General features: G+C 33.1%; 5 protein-coding genes across 7 annotated transcripts; 1 reads left to right on the top strand and 4 right to left on the bottom strand.

Annotated features, from left to right (window-relative positions):
- Positions 1 to 503: 503 nt before the first annotated feature.
- LOC122578546 (methyltransferase-like protein 7A) lies at positions 504 to 10,153 on the bottom strand. Of its 3 annotated transcripts, XR_006320522.1 has the most exons (7): positions 9,796 to 10,153; positions 8,911 to 9,006; positions 8,566 to 8,787; positions 8,228 to 8,324; positions 5,003 to 5,065; positions 1,873 to 1,947; positions 504 to 809 (listed from the first exon to the last, which is right to left on the bottom strand). XR_006320522.1 is itself a non-coding variant. In XM_043750525.1 (6 exons), exons 1-6 carry the CDS (start codon positions 10,099 to 10,101, stop codon positions 772 to 774), a joined length of 822 nt encoding a protein of 273 aa, XP_043606460.1. In that variant the 5' UTR covers positions 10,102 to 10,153; the 3' UTR covers positions 504 to 771. The 3 variants fall into 3 exon arrangements, 2 of the variants coding, with proteins under 2 accessions (XP_043606460.1, XP_043606459.1); XM_043750525.1 differs by lacking the exon at positions 1,873 to 1,947; XM_043750524.1 differs by lacking the exons at positions 504 to 809; positions 1,873 to 1,947 and adding an exon at positions 4,331 to 4,642 and having other exon boundaries at positions 9,796 to 10,150.
- A 576-nt stretch (positions 10,154 to 10,729) lies between these two features.
- LOC122578974 lies at positions 10,730 to 15,871 on the bottom strand. The gene is made up of 7 exons (XM_043751046.1): positions 15,672 to 15,871; positions 14,816 to 14,990; positions 12,487 to 12,549; positions 12,353 to 12,400; positions 12,204 to 12,254; positions 11,613 to 11,676; positions 10,730 to 11,042 (listed from the first exon to the last, which is right to left on the bottom strand). The coding sequence occupies exons 2-7, from the start codon at positions 14,960 to 14,962 to the stop codon at positions 10,939 to 10,941; spliced, it is 477 nt and encodes a 158-aa protein (XP_043606981.1). The 5' UTR covers positions 14,963 to 14,990; positions 15,672 to 15,871; the 3' UTR covers positions 10,730 to 10,938.
- A 1,758-nt stretch (positions 15,872 to 17,629) lies between these two features.
- Positions 17,630 to 18,551, top strand: LOC122610826 (casparian strip membrane protein 1-like). Its single transcript, XM_043783783.1, has 3 exons — positions 17,630 to 17,856; positions 17,999 to 18,122; positions 18,315 to 18,551. Exons 1-3 carry the CDS (start codon positions 17,630 to 17,632, stop codon positions 18,549 to 18,551), a joined length of 588 nt encoding a protein of 195 aa, XP_043639718.1.
- A 117-nt stretch (positions 18,552 to 18,668) lies between these two features.
- Positions 18,669 to 20,305, bottom strand: LOC122611181. Its single transcript, XM_043784158.1, has one exon. The coding sequence runs from the start codon at positions 20,199 to 20,201 to the stop codon at positions 18,762 to 18,764; it is 1,440 nt and encodes a 479-aa protein (XP_043640093.1). The 5' UTR covers positions 20,202 to 20,305; the 3' UTR covers positions 18,669 to 18,761.
- Positions 20,306 to 21,006: 701 nt separating this feature from the next.
- On the bottom strand, positions 21,007 to 25,003 carry LOC122579326. Its single transcript, XM_043751480.1, has 5 exons — positions 24,903 to 25,003; positions 23,507 to 23,610; positions 22,965 to 23,087; positions 22,000 to 22,102; positions 21,007 to 21,518 (listed from the first exon to the last, which is right to left on the bottom strand). The coding sequence occupies exons 2-5, from the start codon at positions 23,599 to 23,601 to the stop codon at positions 21,273 to 21,275; spliced, it is 567 nt and encodes a 188-aa protein (XP_043607415.1). The 5' UTR covers positions 23,602 to 23,610; positions 24,903 to 25,003; the 3' UTR covers positions 21,007 to 21,272.
- Positions 25,004 to 26,719: the final 1,716 nt, after the last annotated feature.

Below are 26,719 nucleotides of genomic sequence, written 5' to 3'. Positions count from 1 at the left end.
AACAATGCCTTTTTGTATGGTGAACTTGATGAAACTGTGTACATGTCTTTACCTGAAGGTTACTTTAATTTGGATGACAAAAGGGTTTGTAAATTAAAAAGATCCTTATATGGATTAAAGCAGGCACCTAGGCAGTGGAATGCCAAACTTACTCATGCCTTGCTTGAACACAACTTTGTGCAAAGCAAGAGTGATTACTCTCTTTTCACAAAAAGTAAAGGAAATGTGTTTATTGCCTTACTGGTGTATGTTGATGACATTATTGTCACTGGTAACAATCTTGATGTTATTGATGAATTTAAGATGTTTCTTAAATCCAAATTTATGATCAAGGATTTAGGGTTACTTAAATATTTTTTAGGAATATAAGTAAAAAAAACAGAACAGGGTTTAGTGCTATCTCAAAGAAAGTATTGTATGGACTTGTTAAGTGAATTTGGCCTACTTGCTTGTAAACCTTTTGCAACTCCTCTTGAGCAGAATTTGATTATTACTAGTGAAGCTAGTGAAAAGGACAGTGTCATTGATAACATCACTGAATATCAAAAATGTAACACCCCAACAAGGCGGAATCATGGGGTATCACAAGAAAAGCACAGCACGACATGGAAATTATGTAGAGTAAGTCTAAATGCATAAAAAGGATCAAGTAATCCATACGAACCATTCAATAATGCAAGTATCTAGATCACACATAAGCATAACCCCTAATTCGGGAAATGAATCATGGATCCAAGGAGTCCAAGTCCAAGTCTAGCATGATCAAGTAAATCAACCATCCAAATACGTCTCTGAGCTAACCTGTTCACCTGAAAAGTGTACTAACACGCGTCAACATAAAGTTGGTGAGTTCGTAGGGGCAAGTAATAGGAAACAAGTGTGTCGGGATAACAACTGTTCACGATATACGAGGATTAGAATACCTAATCATGTTCCAAGGAAACCCTAAAAGGTTTCACGTTAGCACAATATCAATACAATCAACGTTTAACAACAACGATTCATATAATGATTAGCAACGTTCAATAACGTGGGCTCAACAACCCATAACTTGGATATAAAGATACCCATAACGTGGATATAAAAATACCCATAATGTGGATATAGAGATACCCATAACGTGGATTCAACAATCCATAACGTGGATATAAAGATACCCATAACGTGGATTCAACAATCCATAACGTGGATATAAAGATACCCATAACGTGGATTCAACAATCCATAACGTGAGTATAAAGATACTCATAACGTTGAGACTTATATAATGAATAATGCACCATATCACGTTACGACTTACATATATTTCAAATGCGTCATATCACGTTACGACTTACATATATTTCAAATGCGTCATATCACGTTACGTTTCAACTAAACATTCATATACAATATACACGTTAAACAATATCGTTATCAACAACGTTATACCACAAATCGTGGGCTTATCGTTATGCCATCAAGATGGACTTAATCGTTATCACAAATCACAAATCTATAATACATTATAGGGGAAAATATTATCATGCAATGTCCTATGTCCCGTTCCATATCAAAACGTTTTCCATCATCCAACAACACAATGCACATACACTTCATACGATTTTACTTTCAAGGAACCTTTGATGCTTATATATAGGGTCACCCGCAGCCTTCCCACCACATCTCCAACTCATTGAAAGTAAGATTGTCTTATATGTATGTACAACTAACCAAATCACAACGTGTATTCATAAGCGAAAGCGTAATTAAACGATCAACAAGTCAATGTGTCAACTGAACAATCAATCAATCGATTAAGCAACAAACAAACAAGCACGTACACTTTTCAGCCCGAATCTCAATTGAGTAGGGAGGGTTTACGAAACTCACCTTGATTGGATATGCAAGCTAAGTACAAGTTATAGTCGAGTTGTAAACGTCCAACAATCGCTTAGCGTTCACCACCTATTAACATATACATTACAAATCACGTGTCAAACCCTATCCAGGTTCTAGAAGAGTAAATCAACCTTAGAGGACAATTGGGACTCAACTCGGTTACGTTACAATCCTAAAGTGTCAAACAAGGACACTTTAACACGACATTTCTGGAAACAGTGGAGGATTCAAGCTACAAGAGTTATACTATGAGAAAGTAGACTCTCTCACGATTCCAACGATAGGTCATACGTCTAAAACGGAGTTACGGTTCAAAAGTTATTGAAGTTTGAAAACTGATGCGCAAAACAACCGAAAATCTGAAAAGTGACTCAAGGGAGGGGGCGTAAGTTACGGCCCTGAGGGGCGTAAGTTACGCTGGTTCAAAATTGTAAGGGCGTAAGTTACGGCCCTGGGGGCGTAAGTTACGGTGGCTTGGAAATTCATGTTTTGGCGTCTCGACTGGCGTAAGGTGGGCGTAAACAGAAGGCAAAATGAAAATGGAAGATGGAGGGGGGCGTAAGTTACGGCCCTGAGGGGCGTAAGTTACGCTAGTTCTGCACCAGAACTTCCTGCACAAGATCTTGAAGCTAAGCACGATCCAAAACCAACCCAAAACCCCATTTTCGACCTATGAACGATTTTGAGAGTGCAGATACTCATTTTTAAGCATATTAAACATATATAAACATAACCCATAACAAAAATCCATCCATAACTTCCCACAAATTCCGAATTCATCTCAGAATCATTCAAAACCCAAAATGAAACCCTAATTCGACTCAAATCCGGTTTTGACTCGATTCAAGACCCAAGAACGTTTAGATTTGACTAGAGACATGTTCAATAATATAAAATGGTTATTATGAGATAGTTTTTACTTACCAAAACTTCCAAAAGCCCTTGAATCCGAATTTGACCCAAAAATGGAGGTGCTTTGCACTTGGAGATTTGATCCTTTGATATGATGTTTAGTTGATGATGATGATGAAGTATAAATCACTAATCTAGCCCAAACAACAATAGGTAATCCAAGAATTTAGAGAGAAGAAGGAGGTGTTTTGGTGTTTTCCTTTGGAGAGAAAAAGAAAGAAAGAAATGAAAAGGGAAAGGAAGGGGGAGGGAGTTGGGGGCCGGCCTATTGAGGTCCAAAGGTGGCTCCCGCTCCGCTAGCTTCGACCAATAGCTATTCTTTACCCATTTAAACGCTAGAACGAGGCCGTAAACACAATTAAACTCAACGTTACATTTATACACGACAAAACGTTCGATAATCCATTTAAACCAACAAACTAGTGCATTTTCATTTATGTTCAATTTGCAAGTCAACTAAGTCAAATATCACGGATGTTACAAAAAACTTATTGGCAAATTAATCTATCTTACTCATACTAGGCCTGACATTGCTTATTCTGTCCATTGTTTGAGCCAGTTTATGCATAAACCATTAAGATCTCATGTGAAAATTGCTCTTAGAGTATTAAGATACTTGAAAGGGTCACCTGGTTTGGGGGTTCACATTGTCAAGAACCCCAAGTTATATCTTGAAACCTTTGTTGATGCTGATTGGGCCAAGTGTGTAGTTACCAGAAAATCTGTTACTGGTTTCTGCTTGTTTTTAAATGGATCATTGGTATCCTGGAAAAGCAAAAAACAACTTACTCTATCTAAGTCTTCTGTTGAAGCAGAATATAGAGCTCTTGCTTCTGCTACTTCTGAAGTTGTTTGGGTTCTAAAACTGCTTGATGATCTTAAATGGGGGAAATGGCTTCCTGTACCTGTATATTGTGATAGTCAGGCTGCAATTAAAATTGCAGCCAGCCCTATGTTCCATGAGAGAACAAAACACCTTGAAATTGATCTCCACTTTGTGAGAGACAAGGTCTTGGCAGGTGTCATTGAAACAAGAAAGATTGATTCAGCAAATCAAATTGCTGACATTCTGACCAAAGGGTTGAACAAAGTTCAACATGATAAGTTAGCTTCAAAATTAGGCCTCTATGATGTGTTTAAGGTTAAGGCTAAGAGGGGATGTTGAATTATAGCCTTAACTTAAACTGTTTAAACCTGAGGGACCATTTGTGTTAGTTTGTTATTTTGCAGGTTTGGTGCCAAAAGTGTCAAAGAAGAAGAAAGAAGAGGGTGAAGATTGGAAGATGATTATTTTGTCTCCTATATATTGAAGATTATACCCAGCTTAGGGTTTTCTTTTTCTTGAGAGAGATAAGAGAGAAATCATACCGTTTGAAGTTTTGTACTATCCTCTCCAGTTCATTGTTTTAATTTGTTTTGTAATAGAACTATTATCAATATTAGATAATAGGTTTACAACCGATTAACGGGAGTAAACTTTTATTTAGATTGTTTGTGCTTAGTCTGATTGAAATCAGTGTTGTGAATGTTTATTGGATTAAGATTCAATATATATGGGTTTGTTTGGATTTCTTAACAAAATGATATTGCGGTTACATTATGCTTGAAGCATATTGTATACATACACGAATGGTAGATCGATGGTGGTATTTTTCTTACTTATAAGCAATTCCATAAATATTAGGATTTACTAGCGATGCAGACGAAAGGAAAGTTGTTCTCATGTCAACACTTGTAAACCCTGCTGCAGAAATACTGTCTCCTGTTTCCCTCGTAAGATGACATCCATCAGCAACAGTCTGCTGCAATGGATCTAAAGCACGCTGTATAACTTTAAGAAGCGTACCATCTGCTCCAATAATGACACCGGCCAAAATACTAAAGTTAACAAATTTTATGATACTATTATTAAGTGAAGTAATAGTTACATTTTGTAACATATAATATGACTACTTTGCAACGATACAAGAAAATTGGGTTTTGGCGACGCCTACATGTTGTCTCCAAAGGTTAGCTAATTGACAAAATAAAATTGCTGTTTGACCCTGAAAGTCAAATTTTCTTTTAGCGAGTCGTCCGCAAAGGCGTCCCTGATGAGTATTTGTATTTTTTTTTTTTTTACTTTCTTTTAATGCAAAAATGTATGGTCAAAGTCATTGAACCTGTTTATTTATTTATTGGGTGGTCTAGTATAGTTTTGGTTTAGTACCTTTGGCAGCTACATGTTCCACAAATATGTAAAGACCACCCGGTTTAAGCACCCTTTTAATCTCTGCACACAATAACCATGACATATTTTATTGATTGCAAAATATAATCTACCAATATATATATAACAAGGTCCTAAATTCTTTTATGCAAAATAGTTTCAACTTTTGATTACAACCCTTAAATCTAAATAATAATACCATTACCAAATTTAATATTAAGTAAACACAACATTAGTCCATCTAATTTAAATAATTTACACTTTTTTATTTTCCATCACTAATTTACACTTTCCACCATTAATATTCCATCACTAATATTAAGAAAAAATAATATTAGTCCTTGTCTTTTAAATAATTATATATTGTATACTTAATAAAGTATATATATATATACATAGGAAGCCATAGATCGATCGATCAGTGTAATGTGTAAACATAATAAACTAATATATATATATATATATATATATAGGGGGAAGTGAGTATGGGGTTGTCCCTCATCTAAGCTTAGATGGAACCCCTCACATTTGGTTTTTATAAATCATGGGGGCCATGTATTTATTTCAAATTCAAACAAAAATTTAATATTTGTATGTGATGGATTCCCCATCTAAGCTTAAATGGGGGACAACCCCATACTCGCTTTTCCCATATATATATATATATATATATATATATATATATATATATATATATATATATATATATATATTCATGCATGTATGAATTCATATTGTAACTGTATTATTAAGTTATCAAATTGTTTACAATTATATTATATACATTAAAGTCTTTTAGATTATCTGATTATTATTTAACCAATATAGATAACTATTAATTTATTAATTAAAGAATAATTGATACTAAATTAAACCCGTACGTTGTACGAGATAATTGAGAACATAAATATAAAAACAATAATTGATAGTTACATTATTATTCATAGTTATGGTAATATTTATATTTTATGAATATATGATATACGTCATGTATATATAAAAGCAAGACTAATGAAACATAAATATTTATAAATCATAAAAATCTTTCTCATGATATATAATTATTAAATATAATATAATAAATACTTTTCAAAAAAATTAATAAACATAATATAATAAACAATCTTATTTAATAAAAGATAACTATCAATGAATTAATAAAGACAAAAAAAAGTATATATAGAAAATGAAAAATTAAATATTAATGATTAAGATTATAATTAATAATTATGATCAAAATTGATGATAAAGATCATACATGGCAACATAGATATAACATAGGGTAGATCGATGAGAACCCTTTGATCCCGTGTACCGAATTGGTACCTACGAAACCTCTATGTTGAGTTTTTTTGCATCGATGATTAACTATAATTATCAGTCTTATCCATGGCAAGAATTGAATATGTGTCCCTGAAGATAACAGACTCTCAATGATGTCATGGTGGCCAACCCACCAAAATGAGTTGGTTTGAAATTTAACCATTATAGTAAATAAAGTGTTTTGTTTATATTTACTTTCATATCGTCATTATACAAATATATAACAACCATATTATAAAACCAACTACAATAAAGAGCAATTTTGAATATTACTATCTTCACCAGTATTAGATGTTGCATTGTCATGATACAAAAATTTATATATCTTACTAGCCATATTTGATGCAAATAAAACTTTGAATAACAATACAATTGTATTTTAACATGTTTTATCTATAATTAATAATTATGTTATTCTTAAAACTTATTATATGTTTATCTCGCGTATTTATATTGTCTCGCGTAATATGCGAGAAAATATAATTTAACTTTTATATATACAAAAATACGATTTTCTTAAATAATTATTAACCAATTGAAATATTTTATTTCACTTAATCAACATTTGTCTATGTTGTTGATCCTATCAAAATGAAAAACTTATTACTTGACACTTTTTAATAAGTTATTTATTATATGTTTTTCTTAATAAATTTAAATGCTGAAATTTAGAGTCTCTTATAAGATTATATTATGAACTTTCAAATCTTGATTATTGTATTATAATTTGCTTTTACATAAGTGATGTTAATTAAAGTAAATATTAAAAGTTTAAAATTTTAATTTCCTAAATATTTTAGTTTTTTAAACTTGTTACATAAACCCAATATTTGTTTCAAATATTATTAATATTAATAACAAAATTCAACCATGATTTTACAAAAATACCTTGAAAAATTCTAAAAAAAAACTAGAAGTACATAATCCGAAACTCTTAATATATTAATGTAAAATTAATTTTAAAAATTCAAAAGGTTAATTATAAACATAAAAAGTAAGCTTTCAGAAGGTGGATAATTGGCAAGATCTTAAACCTTTGGGAAATCCATCAGGGTATAAATCACACTTTCAAAATTTGTAGGAGTGGATAATTAAGAGGGTTTTCGATATTACTGGGCTATAACCCAAACATACGTAGTTCAAATTCTAACTACTTGTGTTTTGTTAAATTTTATTTATATGTGTATTTATATAAACATTAAAGTACGTAAAAATTATAAAAAAATGACTAATATAGTTACACTAATTAAAGAGAAGTCAAACCCATATAGAGCTCTTATTTATATTCCGCTAAACAAATCTGTTTATATTGAATTTCAAACCATCACTTGATACAATAATTTGAAGTGTTACTAATTGTTTATACAAACATACATTAACTTTGATCGTAAATGTGATAGTTTTCAATGAAAATTTGCTTATATGCATATTAACTCATTACAGCAAGATACTAATTAATTTACATCTTTGGCATCATGATACTAATTAATCTATTTTCAACATTTTTTTTTGTAGTTGTCAATGTATGATATTGTGAAACGATAACTTGTCACTAATTAAATACGTTATCTCGCGTATTACGCGGGACAATAATCTAGTGAGCAAATATAACAATTATGGGTATTAATCATGGGGATAACTTAGATGATGTTAACATTATTTTGGTTGGATGATGTTGCTCTCACAAACCATTAAAATCATGGGGGGATTTTTGACATGTGTAGAAAATGATTTAAGTGAGTTTGTGAGAGCAACATCATCCGACAAAGATGATGTTAACATCATAAATCATTTTCCCATTAATCATTCCCTTAAGATATTGGTATCAAACTTCCAAAAAAACTTTAACCAATCATGTAGCTACACTAGTAAGAAACTTGACGTGAGACGATAATTACATACCTTGAAGAGTCTGATGGACATCCTTAACAGAACATAGCACCAACGTTCCTACCACTGCATCCATGGAAGCATCACTAACAGGCAATGCTTCGGCAACCTACATTAACTATCCATCTCATAATGAGCTATTTCACGAGTTCAATGAAGCTAATGAAACTTTGCTGATCACTAAGGAATTAAGTAACCTAATTCATATCTAGTTGAATATTAATGGTTTATGCTAGAAAAGTTGACCAAACATATATGGTTGTTTAAAAACTGAGGTTAACATAAATGTTTCTAATAAATGATTCCCCTTTTCATCTCAGGAATGAACGTAGTAATGAAGAAAAACATACAGCATGAATAAATTTGAAACTTGTTTGAGGCAAACCAGAAGCTTCTGCTGCAGCTTGGGCGTATTTCTCCATCTTTCTATTTGGATCCACACCAATAACACTTAGACCAGAAGATGCATTGCTGTAGTATTTGAGATTAGGACCGGTTCCTATCCCAAGCTCCAATACCTTTGCAGCCTTCCCAGTCAAATTTGCAAAAAGCTGTGACTTATAACCTGCAATCTTATCAAATAACCCGTGTCATGTACACAAACCTACAAACGAAAATGAGTTAAAGAGAGTTGAAATTTTTTTCCACGCCACTGTTATATTTGGTTTAGAAACAAAATTTACTTGTTTACTAACCTCGGCCTCATAAGATTTCATTGTTCTATCCATGGCTGCAGCATAAAACTCTTCATACCAATCTGGTCGTGGAGGGTGAATCCTGTTTAGCACATCCTTCATACAGAAGGGGGCTGATTTAAGTTTTCATTCAGGAAAGTGAAAATTATAAAGGAATTGAAACAAGAATATGGCAGGTAACTCTCAATAATCCATGTAATCATGGTACTGTAATTATTACCCTTAGCAGATTATGCAGCATGTTACATAATCCCCAAAATGAGACAACTTATCTTCGGAAGTAAACTTTTATGATGGACATTGTGGGGGTGTTTGGGTTTACTGCTTATTATTGCTTGATTTTAACGCAACCCCGTACACTCCCTTATGATTAAATAATGGATAATCTGTTCTATCTAACTGAACCTAACTAATACTGCAAACAAGCTGAGTTCAGATAGCTCAACCACACTTTCTTTATCCAAAGCTCAAAACTATGCTATAGAAAGATTTAAGCTTAGTGCTAAACTTATGAGCTTCAACACTCAAAAATATCTAATCCGGATTATCTCCATTGATAAATCAAGCTCAACCATTTATTTCATGCATCTCAAAATAATTGCCGTTGTTTACTTATTAGTAATATAACATTTTTACCATTTACCATTTATTAAATGGTGCTTTGAGTTTGGTGGCCGGGATTATACGAAAAAGTTCTATCTACCCAATATTAGATGCAAACAATTACTTTGGAACATAGAAAAACACCAAAACTTAGATAGTAAAGTAACTTGAAACTTTGGCTATATATGATGTTAATAATGGCAGGATTGATGATAAAATACTTGGAAGTCCAGTTGACCAAAAATCAACTACTTTGAAGAGTAAGGTAAGGGAGGGAGGTACCATGGAATCTAAAGCATTGGATGGGTGAGGTTGGATAAGGTTAAGAGCAGTAGTGGTGGAGATTGTTGCTAAAAATGGCCTTCTCCCACATAATAATGAGCTGCAGCATGCCTTTCTCATGTTGCTGTTGCTGGTACATGATGATGATGATGGTGATTTGACATTGTTTTGGATTGAAGTGGATGTGAAGTTATTAGGGGGACAAATATTCAGCTTCAAATTGATCATATTGAAGAAACCATCATTATGGAATGAGGGGTTGGATTGATTTGATGAAGGAAGACAAGATACACCATAAACAACCATCACCTCTCACTCCTCCCCTTTGCCCACTAAAGATTTTTATTACACTTTTGTTTTCTGACTTTTCTCCTTTTTATCAACGGATTAGATTTTTTATTCTAGAAAAATAGTCTTTTTGACTCAAATATATATCCATCATTCCGAACCCTTTTTTTACTGGTCCATCAAAAATTGTATTAGCTAGCAGGATTCAAACCTAGAACGCTCTTGAAAAATCTCTTCTTCTAATTAACCGCAAGATTGAGGCTGGATCGAACATCAAAATGAAGAACAACTGGAATATATTTAGTTCCAAGTTGAATTAGCACAGAACGAGGCAGGCTAAAACTCGCGAGTCATGTTTAATTGTTTTTTTGGTAAACTTGGTCTAAACCCCACCGGAAAATTTAGTTCTGTGTTGTTTTGGGTGTGGTGATGATATGGGTAATCTTATAGTCTGCTGGATTGTTCAGTATGATTTTACAGATACTATTACTGATGCGTTATCGTGTGTAGATGTGCAATAATCAATCTTAAATTTGTAACTTGAACAAATATTGACCCACTTTGTGTGTAACACCAAATGTGATAACATAAAATCGATTGCCTGCAATATTTTCTTTCCCCTCAACAACATACTCTTCATTATACAAGTCACATAACAAGATTATTTAGTCTGTCATATATAGAGACCACACACCACATTCTGAAGATGGTAAAACTCCCATGATACAAGAATGGTATAGTACTATCAGACATGTATGTGTTTCTTGATTCTGAAACAATAGGTACAAAATCCATGCGATGTTATTCATACCAGTCTAGTCCTGAGCAAAGGTATGGCCTCTTAATTGAAAACACTCAATTCGGATGCTTCTGCTCTTCGAAATGAGAATTTTCATCATTGGTCATTTCCAACACGGAGCTCTGATCCTCTGAAGCAGCTTGATTTGGGCTACCGCCATCTATTATAAAAAGAATTTAGGACAGCAATAAGACAAGGTAACGATGAGTCTGTCGTTGACTGTAACGAAGAGTGACAATTTCAACCCACATACTTATGGATGGGGTGAGTTAGGTTATGCTTATTGACAACGAGTCAGATGAATAAAAAAGTATGGTAAGAAAGAAACGTGCCAAATGGGTAAAATAATTATAAAAAATTTTTGCAGGAACAAGGAAACTGGTCACATGCGTAAAGTCAAAAATGATTACAATCAGAAAACTGGTCAAATGGGTAAACTAAAAAAAATTACGATAACGAAGAATTGGTTAAACGGGTCAGATGGTTCAAAAAACAGATAATAACTATTATTATAATATAGTTTAACGATCTTATTTAACATTTTTAATATTTATCAGAAGTTAATATATTAGAAAAAAGTATCTGCAGGCCAAACCATTTTGACCCATTAACCAAACCCACCCATTTCGCCACATCAAACTCCAACTGTCACAATAGTTTTACAATTTTTTTTACGGAAAACTACACGTTGATTGTTCTTGGTTTTGGGAGCCATGAAAGCATAAAGTACCTTCTCCTTCATCTGCAGGAGCGTAAGCTGACCGTCTCGAACGACCTTGATGATGTGGTGTTGGCTGACAAAAAATATCAAATGAAACAAAAGTGAGGAATAACGAAAACACAAGGACGATACTTCATAGAGGTCATAAAATGGACACGGTAAGCGGTGAGCAGGCGGGGTAATAGGTAAAAACGGGTAACTTTGATATGGGGAGAAATGGGTTGGGTCACACACTCATGCTCACCAATAAACACTGTATCTGCCTGATTCAAGAAGAATATAACTGTTTAAAGCGTTAATTGTGATATCAAAAAGGACATTTTTACAACAATATACATTTTTTGACAAAGCAGCTTAAAATGATTATGAAGATTAAACTACTCTGGGCTTTTGACCCATTTCTTTTTTAGCTGATTTTTAGGTTAGGCCAGTTAAAGATATATCATAACCCAAATTGACCCATTCATAAGCAAATGGGTCAAAATTGCCACCTTGGTACAGGAACCGCACTTGTATACACATGTATGTATGCAAGTCAAAAGCCGGCCTATAAAAAGAAGAAACTATCTCACATTTTGTATGTTCAAATTGCAAAAGTACCTGTAATTTCGGACGCAATGCCTCTAAAGGTCCTTTACTCTTTTGTGATCCCTGTTAGCAAGTGTCAAACAAGGAACAACCAAAACATGAAAATCAAACTCAAAACACCAAAATTAATCGAGATACAGTAGAAGTTAGTAGTCTAGTACCTTTCCCAGTGCCCAATCTGCTGAATCAAAGAAGGCACGATCATGGTCCTGTATACGAACAGGCAAGAAAGCTAAGTAGAGTTATACACACGTACGCTTTCTGGATATAGAGAAAGAAAAATAAACGTGGTCACCTTTGAGATTAATGGGGTTTTCCGTGGTAGTAACCCTCCATACTTTTTCTTCATTACTGCTTCCTGCACAGAGTGATTAATTAGAACTATTCAAACCATAACATTCCGCTATTTTTGCAAATAAACTAATGTTCTTGTAAGAATACAGATTTACATAGCTCTACATTGTTAGATTGAACAATCTCGGGATTAGAATGGTCAAGCAGATTGTTGGTGCAATACATGGTATACATTATAATGCACTCCTTAGTTTTGATGATGATTCAGAACATACCACATGAAACTAAGTGTGAAATATAAATGATCATACGTATATTCTTACATGCTTGAACATCCTTTTTAACAACGATTATCAAACATGCAAAGTAGCACTATCTATAGCGTCGATCAATCTGTGGCGTGCCATAACAATACATGTAATTATTCAAAATATCTGAAATATAGACTTAAGCATGGTGTACGCTATTTCCAGACCAAAAACGTAAAAACATGTCAATTTGGTGTTGCACTGGAGCACGGCCTCTCTGAAGCATAGCACAGCCTCTGGGTGGCATAGCACAGCCTCTGGGTGGCATAGCACTGCCTTTGCCCTGTGCAAGAGCCATGCGCCACTGTTCTCGGCACATCCGATTTTTTCCCGCTTCGTTCTTTATCAAATCGACTTGTGACTTTCATGGAAGTCTTATATCATCATATAATGATGATCTAAATCAAAATTGGTCATTTCCTAACACTTTGATTTTTTGTCAAAATCTTGTGCCAAAATTTGTCCAAGTATAAAAAGTCAATGTTGGTCAAACTTTATCAAAAGTCAAAATTAATCAACAAAGTGGTCAACATCTGAAAATGGGGTATTTATTTGAATCAATTGCCTTATCCTTTCCCATTTTCTTAAGATATCTTGTGACTTCCCATTCTCCCAAAACCCTTCAAATTTGGCAAGCATCTTCTACCTTTCTTAAGTCTCTCTTTCAAGAAAACATGAAGATGGGATTATTCCCTTGTATGGTGAAGACATCTATGGAGTGATTCATGGCTTTTTGTGAAGTTCAAAATTTAGCATGGATGGTGCACCTGCGCACGGCCTCTGCAAAGTCCATACTCCTCCACGGTCATCTTTTTAAAAATTGCTATATATTCAACATTGGGTGCTTTTGGTACTCACCTCTTGAGCTTATAATCTGAGTATATCATTGTTATAATCATTCATATCTCAAATCTTTATATCTTTAGCAAGAGGGTTCAAATTTGAAGTGAGGATAATATTTGTGTAATATTGAGCCTACAAATTTGTATTCAATTACAGTAACGAGTCTGATTGTGAGTATAAACAAAACTCTAGTGGTTAGAGTTTGGCTTGATTCTTGAAGTGTCAAGAATCCATTGCTTGTAATCTCTAGTGGTTAGAGTTTTGATTGTATCTTAAAGTGTCAAGATCATTTGGGTGTAAACTAAACATAATTCTTGAAGTATCAAGAATTGAAGATATCCTAGTGGTTAGGAATCATTGATATGTCTTGAAGAGTTAAGACTTGGTAAATTCCTAGTGGTTAGGAATTGTTGGTTCATTTTGAAGTGTCAAGATTGTATTCCGAACTCTCCACTAGTTTTGAAGAAAGATAGTGCTACAAAATCTCGATTGTGAATCGAGGGGTGGATTAAGGCGGATTAGTTAACATCCGAGCCCAACCACTATATATTGTGGTGTTCATGTGGTGATAAACTTTCGTACCCTTATCTTCTTATTATTCTTCATTAACTTGTTATCATATTTTCTTCTCAAGGATTCAATTGATTGTTATAGCTACAAGTGTTAACTCCTTTATTGTTCAAATCATGCAAGTTTTGTAACTAGTAAGTTAAGATTGATTATAATCAAAAAGTTTTGTAAACCAAATTAAATATCGGGTACAACCTATTCACCCCCCCACCTTTTTTTTTTCTGTGGTGCACTTACACAGATGATTTTTTATTTATCTCTACATGCATAATTGCATATTGACCTCTCCATGTGTCCCAAATCATTTGATTCTCGCTAACTAGTGTTCCTTGTTTCCCTTTTCACATGAAGGATGGTTAGTTTGTACATAACTATTAAAGACATAAAAAAAAAGCTTAGGTAGCTCGTTTGATCAGAGAACAATCCCACTACTTAAAGAAATTCCAAATATTTAGTATGCATATAGTTATTTATAAACTGTCATGGATAACCTTTAAGATGGACATGAACTAATATCACAAATATGTTTTTTATAATGACTACGGCCTACGGGGCAATAAGTATTGAAAAAATAAATTTACCAAAAATGAAAATTGTTCGGAGTTGTACCTCCTGGGCTGGAGAGGGCATGGGATTCTCCTCGGTCTTGTCAACATGATTTGGGACTTCTTCAAAAGAAGGGCCATCATTTACTTCAACTTTTGGATCATTTTCGGCAACAATAACGTCTTTGGGACTCTCATTTGTCTGAGACATTGTGTGTGCACAAATTCACCCAAAAGACCTGGTGAAACACAAGAGTTTAATATTGGGTAATATCATTTCAAGATATCAAATGATAAGTTGATAAGAAATGAGACAATTCAGTCCAAACTTTTCATTAATAACATTTCGTCCCACAAATCAATGTAGATGTACTAGTTTTGACTTTTGACCTATAAAACTAACTAACTTTAGGGGGATTCTAAGTTTTCTGCCGGTTCATCACTTTGTTTTTAAACGATGACTACGGTATGTGAACTTTCAAAAGTGATTACTGTCAAAAATTCATAAATTTTAAGAGGTGTTGTAGATTGTGTTCCCAAAACAAATTTGCGTTTGCAGAAAATCATTTTCTGTCTATGAATACGCAGATAATCACTACTTTCATGTCGTTTTGCATACACGATAATCAGATGACCTTCCCCGAAACACCCTCTTAGAAATAATGTCCAACTATTATAATAATTTGAAAACTGAAAAGTAAGAAGTTATTAGATTTATGAAAAAAAGTAGATTAGTTTATATAGTTAACCCCGAGACACGGTTCTGTTGCATCAACTCCTTACCCTCTTGCCTAAAAAACCAGAGATTTTAAAAACAATAACCAAGCTCATAAGCATATAATTTTGAGCTTATTCCGTAAACAAAATGTATATTTGGTATTAAAAATAGAAAAAAGATGATGAAAAAAATATGAAAGTACCTGAGTGAGTGAGATAGATAAGGTGACAAATGAGCAGCAGCAGCAGCAACTAAGAATGGTTGTTATTATTCATTATCATATTATAGGGAAGGGGGGAAGAAGAGAAAAGGGAGAGAATCCCGGCCAGACTGCGTAATTCAGAGGCTGTCTGTCTTTCTCTTGCCGACCACATTCTTTCTCCTTTTTAATTTTTCATTCTTTTTATTTTCAATCTTTTTTTAAAAAAAAGTATGGAGTGGTGTTTGGTCGGTGTAGTTATAAAGCTACGTATCCCTATATATAAATTTTCCATGTATAAAAAATCAATAATCATACATTTTAACACGTCAACCTTTACTATTAGGTTAAGAAAAAAACATCTAGTTAAATAATACACAGTAGATCTAAATTAAAAACACGAGTTTTTGGTAAAATTTACCATGACAAAATATAATGTAAACTTTTTTAGAAGATAAAAATAAGAAGTTAAAAATTTTGATGTTAATAAAAAAAATTAATCCCTTAAAATAAAACTTTAATTGTAAAGAAAAACTTAAAGATTTAATAGGTAAATTATGAAACATTAAAATGTTATAAAAACAACTGTATAACCGTTAATTAAAAATTAAGAAAAAAACTAAGAAAAACCAAGCATATAGGCAAGCTGTTGAGTCAGCTGCCAACCAGCTAGGTTCACCATTTACGCAAAAACTTTTTATGTGGTTATAATCTAAAAATTAAGTTAATTGTAATTATTTTTAAAAGTGATTTAGATTAGTTAATATCTATTTAAATTTAAACATTTCTTATTTTAAATACTTATTTATATTAAAATTTGAATAGAGTTTTTTCAACATAAACCTATGATCGTTCCTAAAAGGCCCTCAAAAATACATTTTCTAAGCATACCACGACCATGACGTACAGTTTGGAGCGACCTTATATACCTCCTAGATGATGTAACAATTATGCATTCATAGATCTATGTATCTTTGTAAAGAAGAGGTCACATGTTTAAATCACCTCCATTTGTTTTCATAATTACTAGTTATATGTTCGCATGATGCGGTTGTGCGGTGAGATGACGGTGGTAGTAGCGGCGCAGGTAGTGACGTGGTTATTAATATAATAAATAATTGATATAAAAGAAGGTATTGTAGTTATTTTAAAGGCTAAAGATGTATGTTATAAATAATTTTATTAAGAATATTATAGGTATATTAGGTAGAAATATTTAAATTAGTGAATATATGAGATGGATAATTTGAGTTAATAAGTTTTTTATAAAAAAATTTAAGGGTCAAATATTTTATAAAGTAGTTAAAATAAGATAAGATTAATATAAAGTTATATGAATTACCTTTCTCGTATTTAACCATAAAATTGGTCCATGGAAACAACTAAGAATAAAACTTCAGAATTCAAAGTTACCGATCAACTATTTACGAATAAATGGGACGTTGCCATAAAATCTATCCCTTTTTTTTTCCTTCCAAAACTGCAAACAAGAACATAAGTGAAAGTTGTATCTACAATTGGAATTATATGTTTAATTTATTTGCATGACATGTAAACTAGTTTGTAACAATATACATTCTAGATGCAAATATATAATAAAATATGAAACATACTTTAATTAAGAAAGTGACAAGCATAAGATGGTTTGAAGTTCTAGCAAACTAAACCAAAAATAGGCTATTATTGGAGTTAGAAGTTGACCATTACCTTAAAAATGCCATAAGTTGAGTGGTTAAGTATTTGTTTATAATTTATTAAATAAACACTTTTCTTAAGATAACATAATATTATAAATTGTCAACCAAAACTTAACATACAATACTGACTCAACTATATATTCATTTGTATAAATTCCCTAACTTCTTCAAGAGTTTCCGTACAATTTCAGAGTATTTCTAGTTTCTAATACAAAACACAAGTGCAACAACAACAAAAACAACAAAAAAGAGGCTAAATATAAGATGATGAAACACGAGCAACTCGAGACAGGAGGTGCTAGTACTTCTAAGGTCCCGGTTCGTGTTGGGTCTAACAAAGGGGTTTCGCTAATGGACCTCATTCTACGCATTCTTGCTGTTGTGGGTACATTGGCTAGCTCCATTTCCATGGGAACCACAGAACAAACTTTACCTTTTTTCACTCGTTTTGTTCGCTTCAACGCTCAATATGATGATTTTCCATCTTTCAGGTTAGTTTCATTGTACCAACACACAGTATGTCATACATATTGCTTAAAGCGTCGACATAAAGTAGTTTACAGTTTAAAAAGGCGATAGTAACTAACTTCATTCTTTTCTCTTTCTTTTTTCTGCCTGGTTGTTGTCCAACAGGTTGTTTGTGATTGTGAATGCGATAGTTTGTGCATATTTAGTTCTGACTATCCCATTGTCGATCGTTCACATCATCAGGAGTGCAGAAAGGGGCACTAGAATTCTCCTAGTAATCCTTGACACGGTAAACAATACTTTGAAAGCTTAATCCCAAAAAATATTTGTCCATGTTTAACAAAGGAATACTGTATCAGAAACTTATTACAATGTTAATTATGATTAACAAAAAAATACTGTATTAAAAACTTCTGTATATCAAAGTTCAATAAAAATTTAAAATTCTTTACTTATTAACACGGTATGGTACTTTCTGAAGGTGATGTTGGGTCTTTTGACGTCTGGAGCATCTGCAGCTACATCAATGGTGTATTTGGCTCATAATGGTAACAACTCTGCAAATTGGCTGGCGGTGTGTCAACAATACAAAAGCTTCTGTCGACGTGCATCAGGATCACTTATTGGATCGTATGGTGCGATAGTTGTGTTTATACTACTAATCTTGCTTGCAGCCATTGCATTATCAAGACAAAGGAAGCATACAATTTTGATTTGAGTTTGGGAATTCCTTTGTAATATTGTGTTTTTGTGAGATTGGCTTGTGTGAATTTGAGGTTTTATGTTTGATTGAAATACAACGAAATCTAATTCTTATCTTGTAACACACGGATCATTTAGCAGAAGAAAACTAAGTATACAACCATTTACCAATTACAAACAAATAATAATGTATCATAGATTTACAAATAAGTGTATAGTTTGTCTATCAGAGATGAAATCCAGTCCATCTTCGGAAATTCTTGAAGTCTTTACCTTCAGAAACCGCCATTCCAATCCCTGAATGCCCGTTTTGCCCTATCCCTTTGTAATACAACCTCCATTCATCATTCTCACCTTCCATATGAACAAGACAAGGCGACCCGACCCCTTCATCATCCCAACACCCCTTTTCTTCAGTTGACTTCAAAATGGGCTCACCCTCAACCCGACACCATTCTTTTAGGCCATCCGTAGACTGAGCCAACCCAATTGCCCTTCTCCCATCTACATTGACCCCTTCATAAACCATCAAATAACCACCATCTTTCTTGTTCCTAACAACACAAGGATTCATCACACCATACTCATCAAAATTACCACTTCTTCCACCCCCCATTATCTTCCCAAGCTTCACCCACCTCATACCATCACGTGATCGGGCCATTCCAATTGCAAAATGGCCCTTTTCGTTATCAAAAGAGTGGTAATACATCCTGAGATCACCACTACTATGAAAAACAACTTGTGGAGAAGATATAAACATCGAATCCCATTCCCCTTCGGATCCTAAATCGAATAAAGCTCCACTATGATGATCTCCTTCTATCCTTGCCCAATGCCTACCGTCTTGACTCATAGCTAAACCAGGCAAAGACCTACAAATCTTTCCAAATCCACCATTTTTAACACAACTTTCAGGATTTTCTAAGCTAAAACCAAGAGAATCATCTAAAAATTCAATCTTTTCATTACTAAAACCAGTATAATACAACCAATAAACTGCATTACTTGCTCTAATCTTGGAACTAGACATGATAACTATTTCACCTGGCATAACACCATTTGTATCAAAAGACCACCAATCAGTACTTGATTTCAAGACTAATCCAACATCACTTCCTGACTGAACACCACCTTTGCCTCTTTCCCAATGAATCCCATTACTAGAAACCGCTAAACCTATCGAACCCGAACCCGAACTCCCACCTGACCTCCCATAGTACCACATGTACCACCTCTCTTCTTCATCACTCAAGAACCTTCTCACCACAGGAGAACCAACTTCAAAGCTATCCCAAGAACCTTCCGAGCCCAAATCAAGAACCAAACCTCTAGAAATCAATGAACTTGAAGTTGATTTTTCTTGGTTTATATTGGGCTTTTGTTGGTTTTTGAAATCAACATCTGAATTGTGTATAAAGTTTGAATCTTGATCCTTAATTACATTATCTTTATCATCTGAAATTGTGGGGTTTGTAGAACAATGGGTTATAAAGATTGGATTTTTATGGTTGGTTTTAAAGTTTGCAGAAATTGTGATTTGGGAAGTGTATAAAGATGAATATACATCAAAAAGATTTGATCTTTTGAAAGATGTGATGATTGGATTTCTTGTTCTTGGATTGGTGGGAAATAAGAGGGGGTTTGTTGTGGCAGTGAGTTCCATGAGCAGACGAGTGTTTGTCAGAAAATATGAGAAGATCAGACTGAAAGACTTGTTGGCAAGCTGTGGACCAATTATATGATGACACGTGTGTGGTTTTGATATTTTAATTAAGCATTGAGAGAAATATAAAATATTGGTTTGATATTTATAGATGAGAAGGTGACCCAAGAACAATGACAGCGAGAAGAGAATTGTTGTGTGGAAAAAAGATGAGTGTGAATAATAAAAGCCAAAGTGATCTTCAAAGCTAAGCTCACATGAAATTTAAATGATGATTATCTAAAGTAAAATCACTTTGTCCCTTAACATTAGTGATTTTGATATAAAAAAATACTCCGTAAAAAATTATAGCAATTTTTTTTTGGATATAAACTATATTAATTATTAAAAGTTTTTTGCATTATACCGGTTATAATCTTAATTTTTTTTAAATATATTTGTTTGGGTTATACTGTAGTAAGGATCAATCATAAGCTCTTAGATCTCAATTTGGCACCTTGAATAAACCATAAATTTGTATTGGAAAGACATTTTCTTAAAAGATTTACTTTTTTTTTATATACTAATAAGGTTTTTGAATCTATTTTATGATTAAACATAAGGCTAAAAGCTACAATGTAACACCAAGACAACAGGCAAGTATGGTCTAGAAAATTACACAATTAGACCAATGCATACCAAAGCCACAAAGCAAAAGTGGGAGTTTGTGCTTAGCCTTCAAGAAAGGCATCAAACCCTTTTGACTGAACATACAAGATCAATTTGCCAAGATGTTCACTTTCATATGTAGTATGGAGCCACCGCATTAGAGTAAAGAGATCGTAACCCTTAAAATTTATTTACGCAAAGAATGAACAATTCAAGCTAAGAAAGCAATCTGTAGAATTTGCATAATATGCATAGAGGCCAGAAACCAAAATTCCAGAACTAGATCCTCAGAATTAGTTGAGCTGAATATGGCGTCTCTTCATTGTTTATTACAACTAACAATAACCACAAAAAGTTAATGTCGTGGGTACCTCAATGCATAAAATTCCTAAGAACGATGTTTGAAGCATGAAAGTATGGAGATTACGAGCCACCAGCTCTGCCTCTATCTTGCATTTCTGCAGCCTGCTGCTCCTTGAGCTTGTCGACAATTTCTAGAATTCTTGGATTGAAGAAACGGTCTTGGACATATTTCTTCTCTTCAGCTTGTATCTGCTTTACAGCACTGGGATATGGGTTTGGAGGAGGTTTTGTTCCTCTTAGTTGTGCAATTTCTTTCAACCGTTTATATGCCTTCTTTTTCTCTTTTTTCTGTAGCCGGTACTCCCTCTGGAAACATTAATATTGATATAAATATTAATGAACTTCCATCTAAAGAAAATTAAAAGTTGATGCTACAATCCAGAAATGGCAAAATGGGTGCATTTAGTAACAATTCAAAACGGGTAATTTACTGACATTTGTACAGGCGGAACAAATGCAGGACAATTGAAACGCTTTCAGGCCAAACTTTTTGATATTTTATAACATACTACACTAACTATATTACTTCAGTAATAATGATTTAACTTTTGATAAATATAAAATGATTAAGCAAGTTTATATCCGTTAAAAATACAATTGCTGCGACTTTCAAGCTGTTTGATCTGTTTCCTAAGTAGCCAAGATCTTAATGTTGCAAGTTTAACTCCACATAGATATTTAATAACCCAAACCTACCCATATATAAGTCAATGGGCTGAAATAGCTACCTATACTGCCATCACTTGAAACATTCATTTACGAAAGTTAAAAGTTTCGAGAAACTTACATCTGCTACATCTATAGCATCTGCTTCGCTGACACCTTGCTCTATCAGCTCTAACACCCGATATCCAAATATACGCGATGGGGCCGGGTCAAAATCACAAATCCTTTTGTCCATCAGATGAAAAAGGGTGAAAAAGTACTTATCATGAGAAACATCATACTTTATTATCTACTTACGCAACTATGTTTGACAGATAAATGCACATTTAAAACATCAAACTTACTCATAACGTGCAAATCTTGATTAGAGAAACAAAGAGATCATGTACAAGCAGTAGCAACTAGCAATCTTGCTTTTACTACATGTTTGGTCTTACTATCTTACTATCAATTATAAAATGATATACAAAACCTATCAATTATGAACTTTCTGTTCTTGATAAATTTTCAATGTATGTCCAAGCATAAAGTCTTGGTCAAAACAGAAAGCTGAACCATACTAAGAAATTATTCTTACAATATGAAAGGCTAACATGACAAATTAACCCACTTTAAGTTTCTAAGTATGTATTAGAGCCTACAATCACCAAAGTACATACAGCAGTAACATCTATATCGATATTAACTACTAATGTAAATTTGCAGCAAAAAAGTGTGCAGCACAAGGCTTGTTTAACAAGTTCTATATATATATATATATATATATGTCCACAGAACTATCTCTGACAGAAACAAAGATCATTGAAAACCAGATGATTTTGTAACCAGCTTGCCCAAAGGCTTCTCAGATATCTAAGTCAGTATAACTTTCCCTAAACTTATCATATGCACAAGAAAGTAAAGTCCAAAAAGATATTCTTATGATAAATCCATCAAAACATACGACAGTTAAAATTTGAAACTTGGATACCATTCAAAAAAGGAACTTCACAGAGAATTGCACATACAAATACGCTCAGGTTACAAAATGTAAACAGAAGAAACTTATAATGCTAGAAAGTAAAAGATAAACAGTGAAATAAGTACTTGATAGGATCTTCATGCAAGGATTCAGGATGCTTCTTATAGAACTTATTGATATAAACATCCTCAGGGAGACAGATCCGCTCAACTTTCCTTTCAGCACGTGGAAATACCGCAGGTGGTGACCTACACAATCCATACAACATCATCTTATTACTCCGCACGTCAGACACTATATAATTGACTTCTTCAAAAACTCATGAAAGCAGCAAATATACAAATTATATAGTGAAATTAACTGACAATGTATTAGAAGTCACCTTTAAATGATAGCAATTCACCCTCCTATGAGTCATCCTAACTGAAAATAGCATTAACTAATGGTGTTTTGACTTTTGCAGGTAGGACATGTCATGTTTAATTTATGACAAATGTCAATTAAGATTGTAAAGTATCATTCTTTAAGGAATATTGTTAATGATTACCAATAACAACATTCATAATATATTTCTGTTGTTAATGATAACCATTCACCGATAATTACTTGACATACAAACTGTAAAGTTCTTAATCCAAAATGAAAAGAGTCAAGGTCAGAAACATACTTTTCCATAGCTTTAAGCCATATAGGCTTGACCTTGGCCAAACCATTTACTAGCTTTCTTGTTTTTGTTAGCAAATCACCTTTTGTGAACGACATAGTTTACTTCTGCAACAACAGAATCCATAAAGATAATTAATATTATACAACTAAACGGTAAAACGTTAACTTCAACTAACGCGCCTATCCCAAAACCAAATTAAGTCAAAAATATTTGGTTATACCAAACTATAAAAGAACTCTATATCAAACCATTTCCAAAAACAAACCCAGTTCTCCATAACAAGTTTAACAACAAACATTATAGCACAAGTAAGTAGAAACAGCTTTTATACCTAGTAGATAATTTAAAATTACAAGAAATTTATTCTAAACTACAATTCGAAATATAATTTCAATTTTTTTTAAAAAAGAGGAGACAGCAAGAAAGCAAAGACAAAACACAATTTGGTAAACGAGCTAAAGGGTTTTGTTGATTAAGTTTTGGGTTTTACGATTTAACTTAACCCGTCAATTAAACTTTTAGCTTTAGCCCCCTCAGAGCACAGTTTAAAAACAACCCCGTCCTAACAAATAATTACACTTGGAACTTAGGCATAGTAGAGGCTTAGATGCCAGGAGGTAAGTTCCATATTGGAACCATATATTCCTTAAAAAAAAAAACAGCTTGAGCTAATATATGTACTGTTTAATCATTAAATGTGCTCCTTATTAGCATAGTTGTTAGACTCGGACGAGTTGAGTCTTAAATCGTCTAAGAGGTTTCTCAGAAAAGGTTTCGATGACAAAACAGTTCACTAACAATGTGTTGTGTCATACTACTAAAAACAAAATTACATAACTGAGCTCAAAATGAAGGACCTAATCAAGACCCTTAACAAACAGGGAATTGATCTATACCGTAGCTATATGAAATGCAATCAACATTCTCAAACATACAGTCAAGTAACGATAAGTTTAGCAATATAGCCTCTTTTTTTTTTCCTGAGACCTATCTATGTTAACAAATGAAAGCTTCTATAGTTGCGTGAATCCGAAAAAAAAAGTATCATATAACTACACAATCCTATTTAAAAGTAAACAAACAGCTCCAAATAACTCGAATATGTGAAATGCCCGACAAAGCATAAATCTTTATCTTAGAACAATGAAATTATATTAAACCCATCACAATTTTAACAGCATTTCAGAAATAATATGAAAAACCCTACAACCTCAGATAATCATAAGCCCAAAAAATGGGCAAATAAGCCCAAAAAATTATAATTACAGGGCTAAAAATGATAGTATCTTTTAATGCTTAAAATTAGGGACAATATTGTAGTTCAGAGTAACGAATCTAATTAAATCTAATACAAACAAATGGATTTTAATGAAAAATGAGTGCATATTTTGGTTACCTGGTGAGAGATTCCGGCGAGTATGTATGGCGGCGACGTCGACGGCGACGGAACTGAGTGACGGTAAGAAATGAATTTGTTTGATTTGATTTGATTACACATAAAAGGGGTTTATACTGTTGTATTTGTAATTATTGTCCCTTGATTATAAAGAAACATACAACTTTGCCCACTTGACTTTTACACATTCAATTAGATACTTTCTTTTTCTTTTAAAACAACAAATATAGGATAAAATGTTACTTTTTTCGTCTCATTTTAATTGTCCTATTTTAGTTATACAAGTTTTTTTTTACTTTGATCGTAAATATCTTTATTTGTGTTATATATTAGTTGATAAAAGTTATATCAATGAAAAGTACGTTTAAAACTCAATTAATTCATATATGTTATCTATCAAGTGTGATATAACACAAACAGAAAAATTTACAGTCAAATTTAAAAGAAAAATGCTCAAAAAGTCAAACTATGACACTTAATATGGGAAATATTAAAGAAATGTGTATATAAGTGTGTATAAGCAAATCATAAATACAAGGTAATGTAATGACTAGAATTTTAACTTTTTTTTTAGTAAAGAGATAAAATGAGACGAAAGGAGAGTTATATAATTTTAAATTTAATGTTTCTTTTTCTTTTGACATTTAAACAAAATCATGAACTAAATACACAAATGGGTATTTTAAAACTTACATTACAAAGGTGTTTGTATATGCATGTTAATTCCTGCATTCTACATAAAAATTGTTGTTCACTTAATTTTAAGTGAAGACCTAAGGGGGTGTTTGGTACATGTGAATGATAAAGAATGGAATTAAAGAAAAGAATGGAAAGAGAATGGAATAGAAAAAAGATAGAATAATTCCTATGTTTGGTATGACGGTGATCAATTATTACCAACAAAAAAAATTCCAAGTAATAATAAAACATATATTCTATAAATGAAAACTACAATTAAATCCAATATCATTACTCCAGTTGACCGTCGAAATTTTGAGTACCCCACCATTACCTTTGATATTCCAAGACTCCTCAAAATAGCCATGAACAATTTTTCTTTTTCTTTACCCAAATTAAAAGTTAAGAAACTAATTTATTAAAACAATACTCAAGGTTTGGTGGGTTTTGAAGGAGGAGATCGGGACAGAGTAGCAGTTGTGGTGGTTCATGACGAGGGTTCCCGGTGATGACCGAAAATGGATGGGCTAAAGGTGGCAGTGGTTGTCGGCCTGGTGATGGTGGTGATCGGAAGTGATGTGATGGTGGTGATCAGAAGTGATGTCCAACGGTGGTGGTCATGTCATGTGGGTTTCAATGGTGGAGACCCAGAAGTGGAGGGTGATGGTGCTTTCTGGTGGTGACCGGCGGTGAGTGTGTGGTGGTGGTGGGGGTTTCAATGGTGGAGATCTAAAAGTGGAAGGTGATGGATCGATGGTGGTGGGATGAAGTGTGGTGGTGGGGTGGACTAGTTTCATTCACATGAGAATCCTCTTAAGCTTGATTTCACCATTCTCACCTTTCCTTAGGTTTTTTGAAGGAATGAAAAAGTAGGAAAGAGAATGATAAAATGATTCTCTATTTACATTCTTTATGCATAACAAATAAGGGAATGTTTCTTTTCCCCTTTCTCTCATTCTCTTTACATTCTACCAAACACCCCTTAAGAGATTCTAGGTAGAATTATATGTAAATTGTTAAGAAGGTTTTGAATTTAAACATAACAAAAGTTTATTCAAAAGTAAAAACCAAAACTTTAAAAAAACTCTCAAAAGTTTCCTAGCAAACATCCTCAGTCATCAAAATCAAATGTTAGGTTG

This window comes from Erigeron canadensis, chromosome 8 (genome assembly GCF_010389155.1).
Source record: "Erigeron canadensis isolate Cc75 chromosome 8, C_canadensis_v1, whole genome shotgun sequence".
NCBI classification, from domain to species: Eukaryota; Viridiplantae; Streptophyta; class Magnoliopsida; order Asterales; family Asteraceae; genus Erigeron; species Erigeron canadensis.
This window is presented reverse-complemented; position numbering and strand designations above follow the sequence as displayed.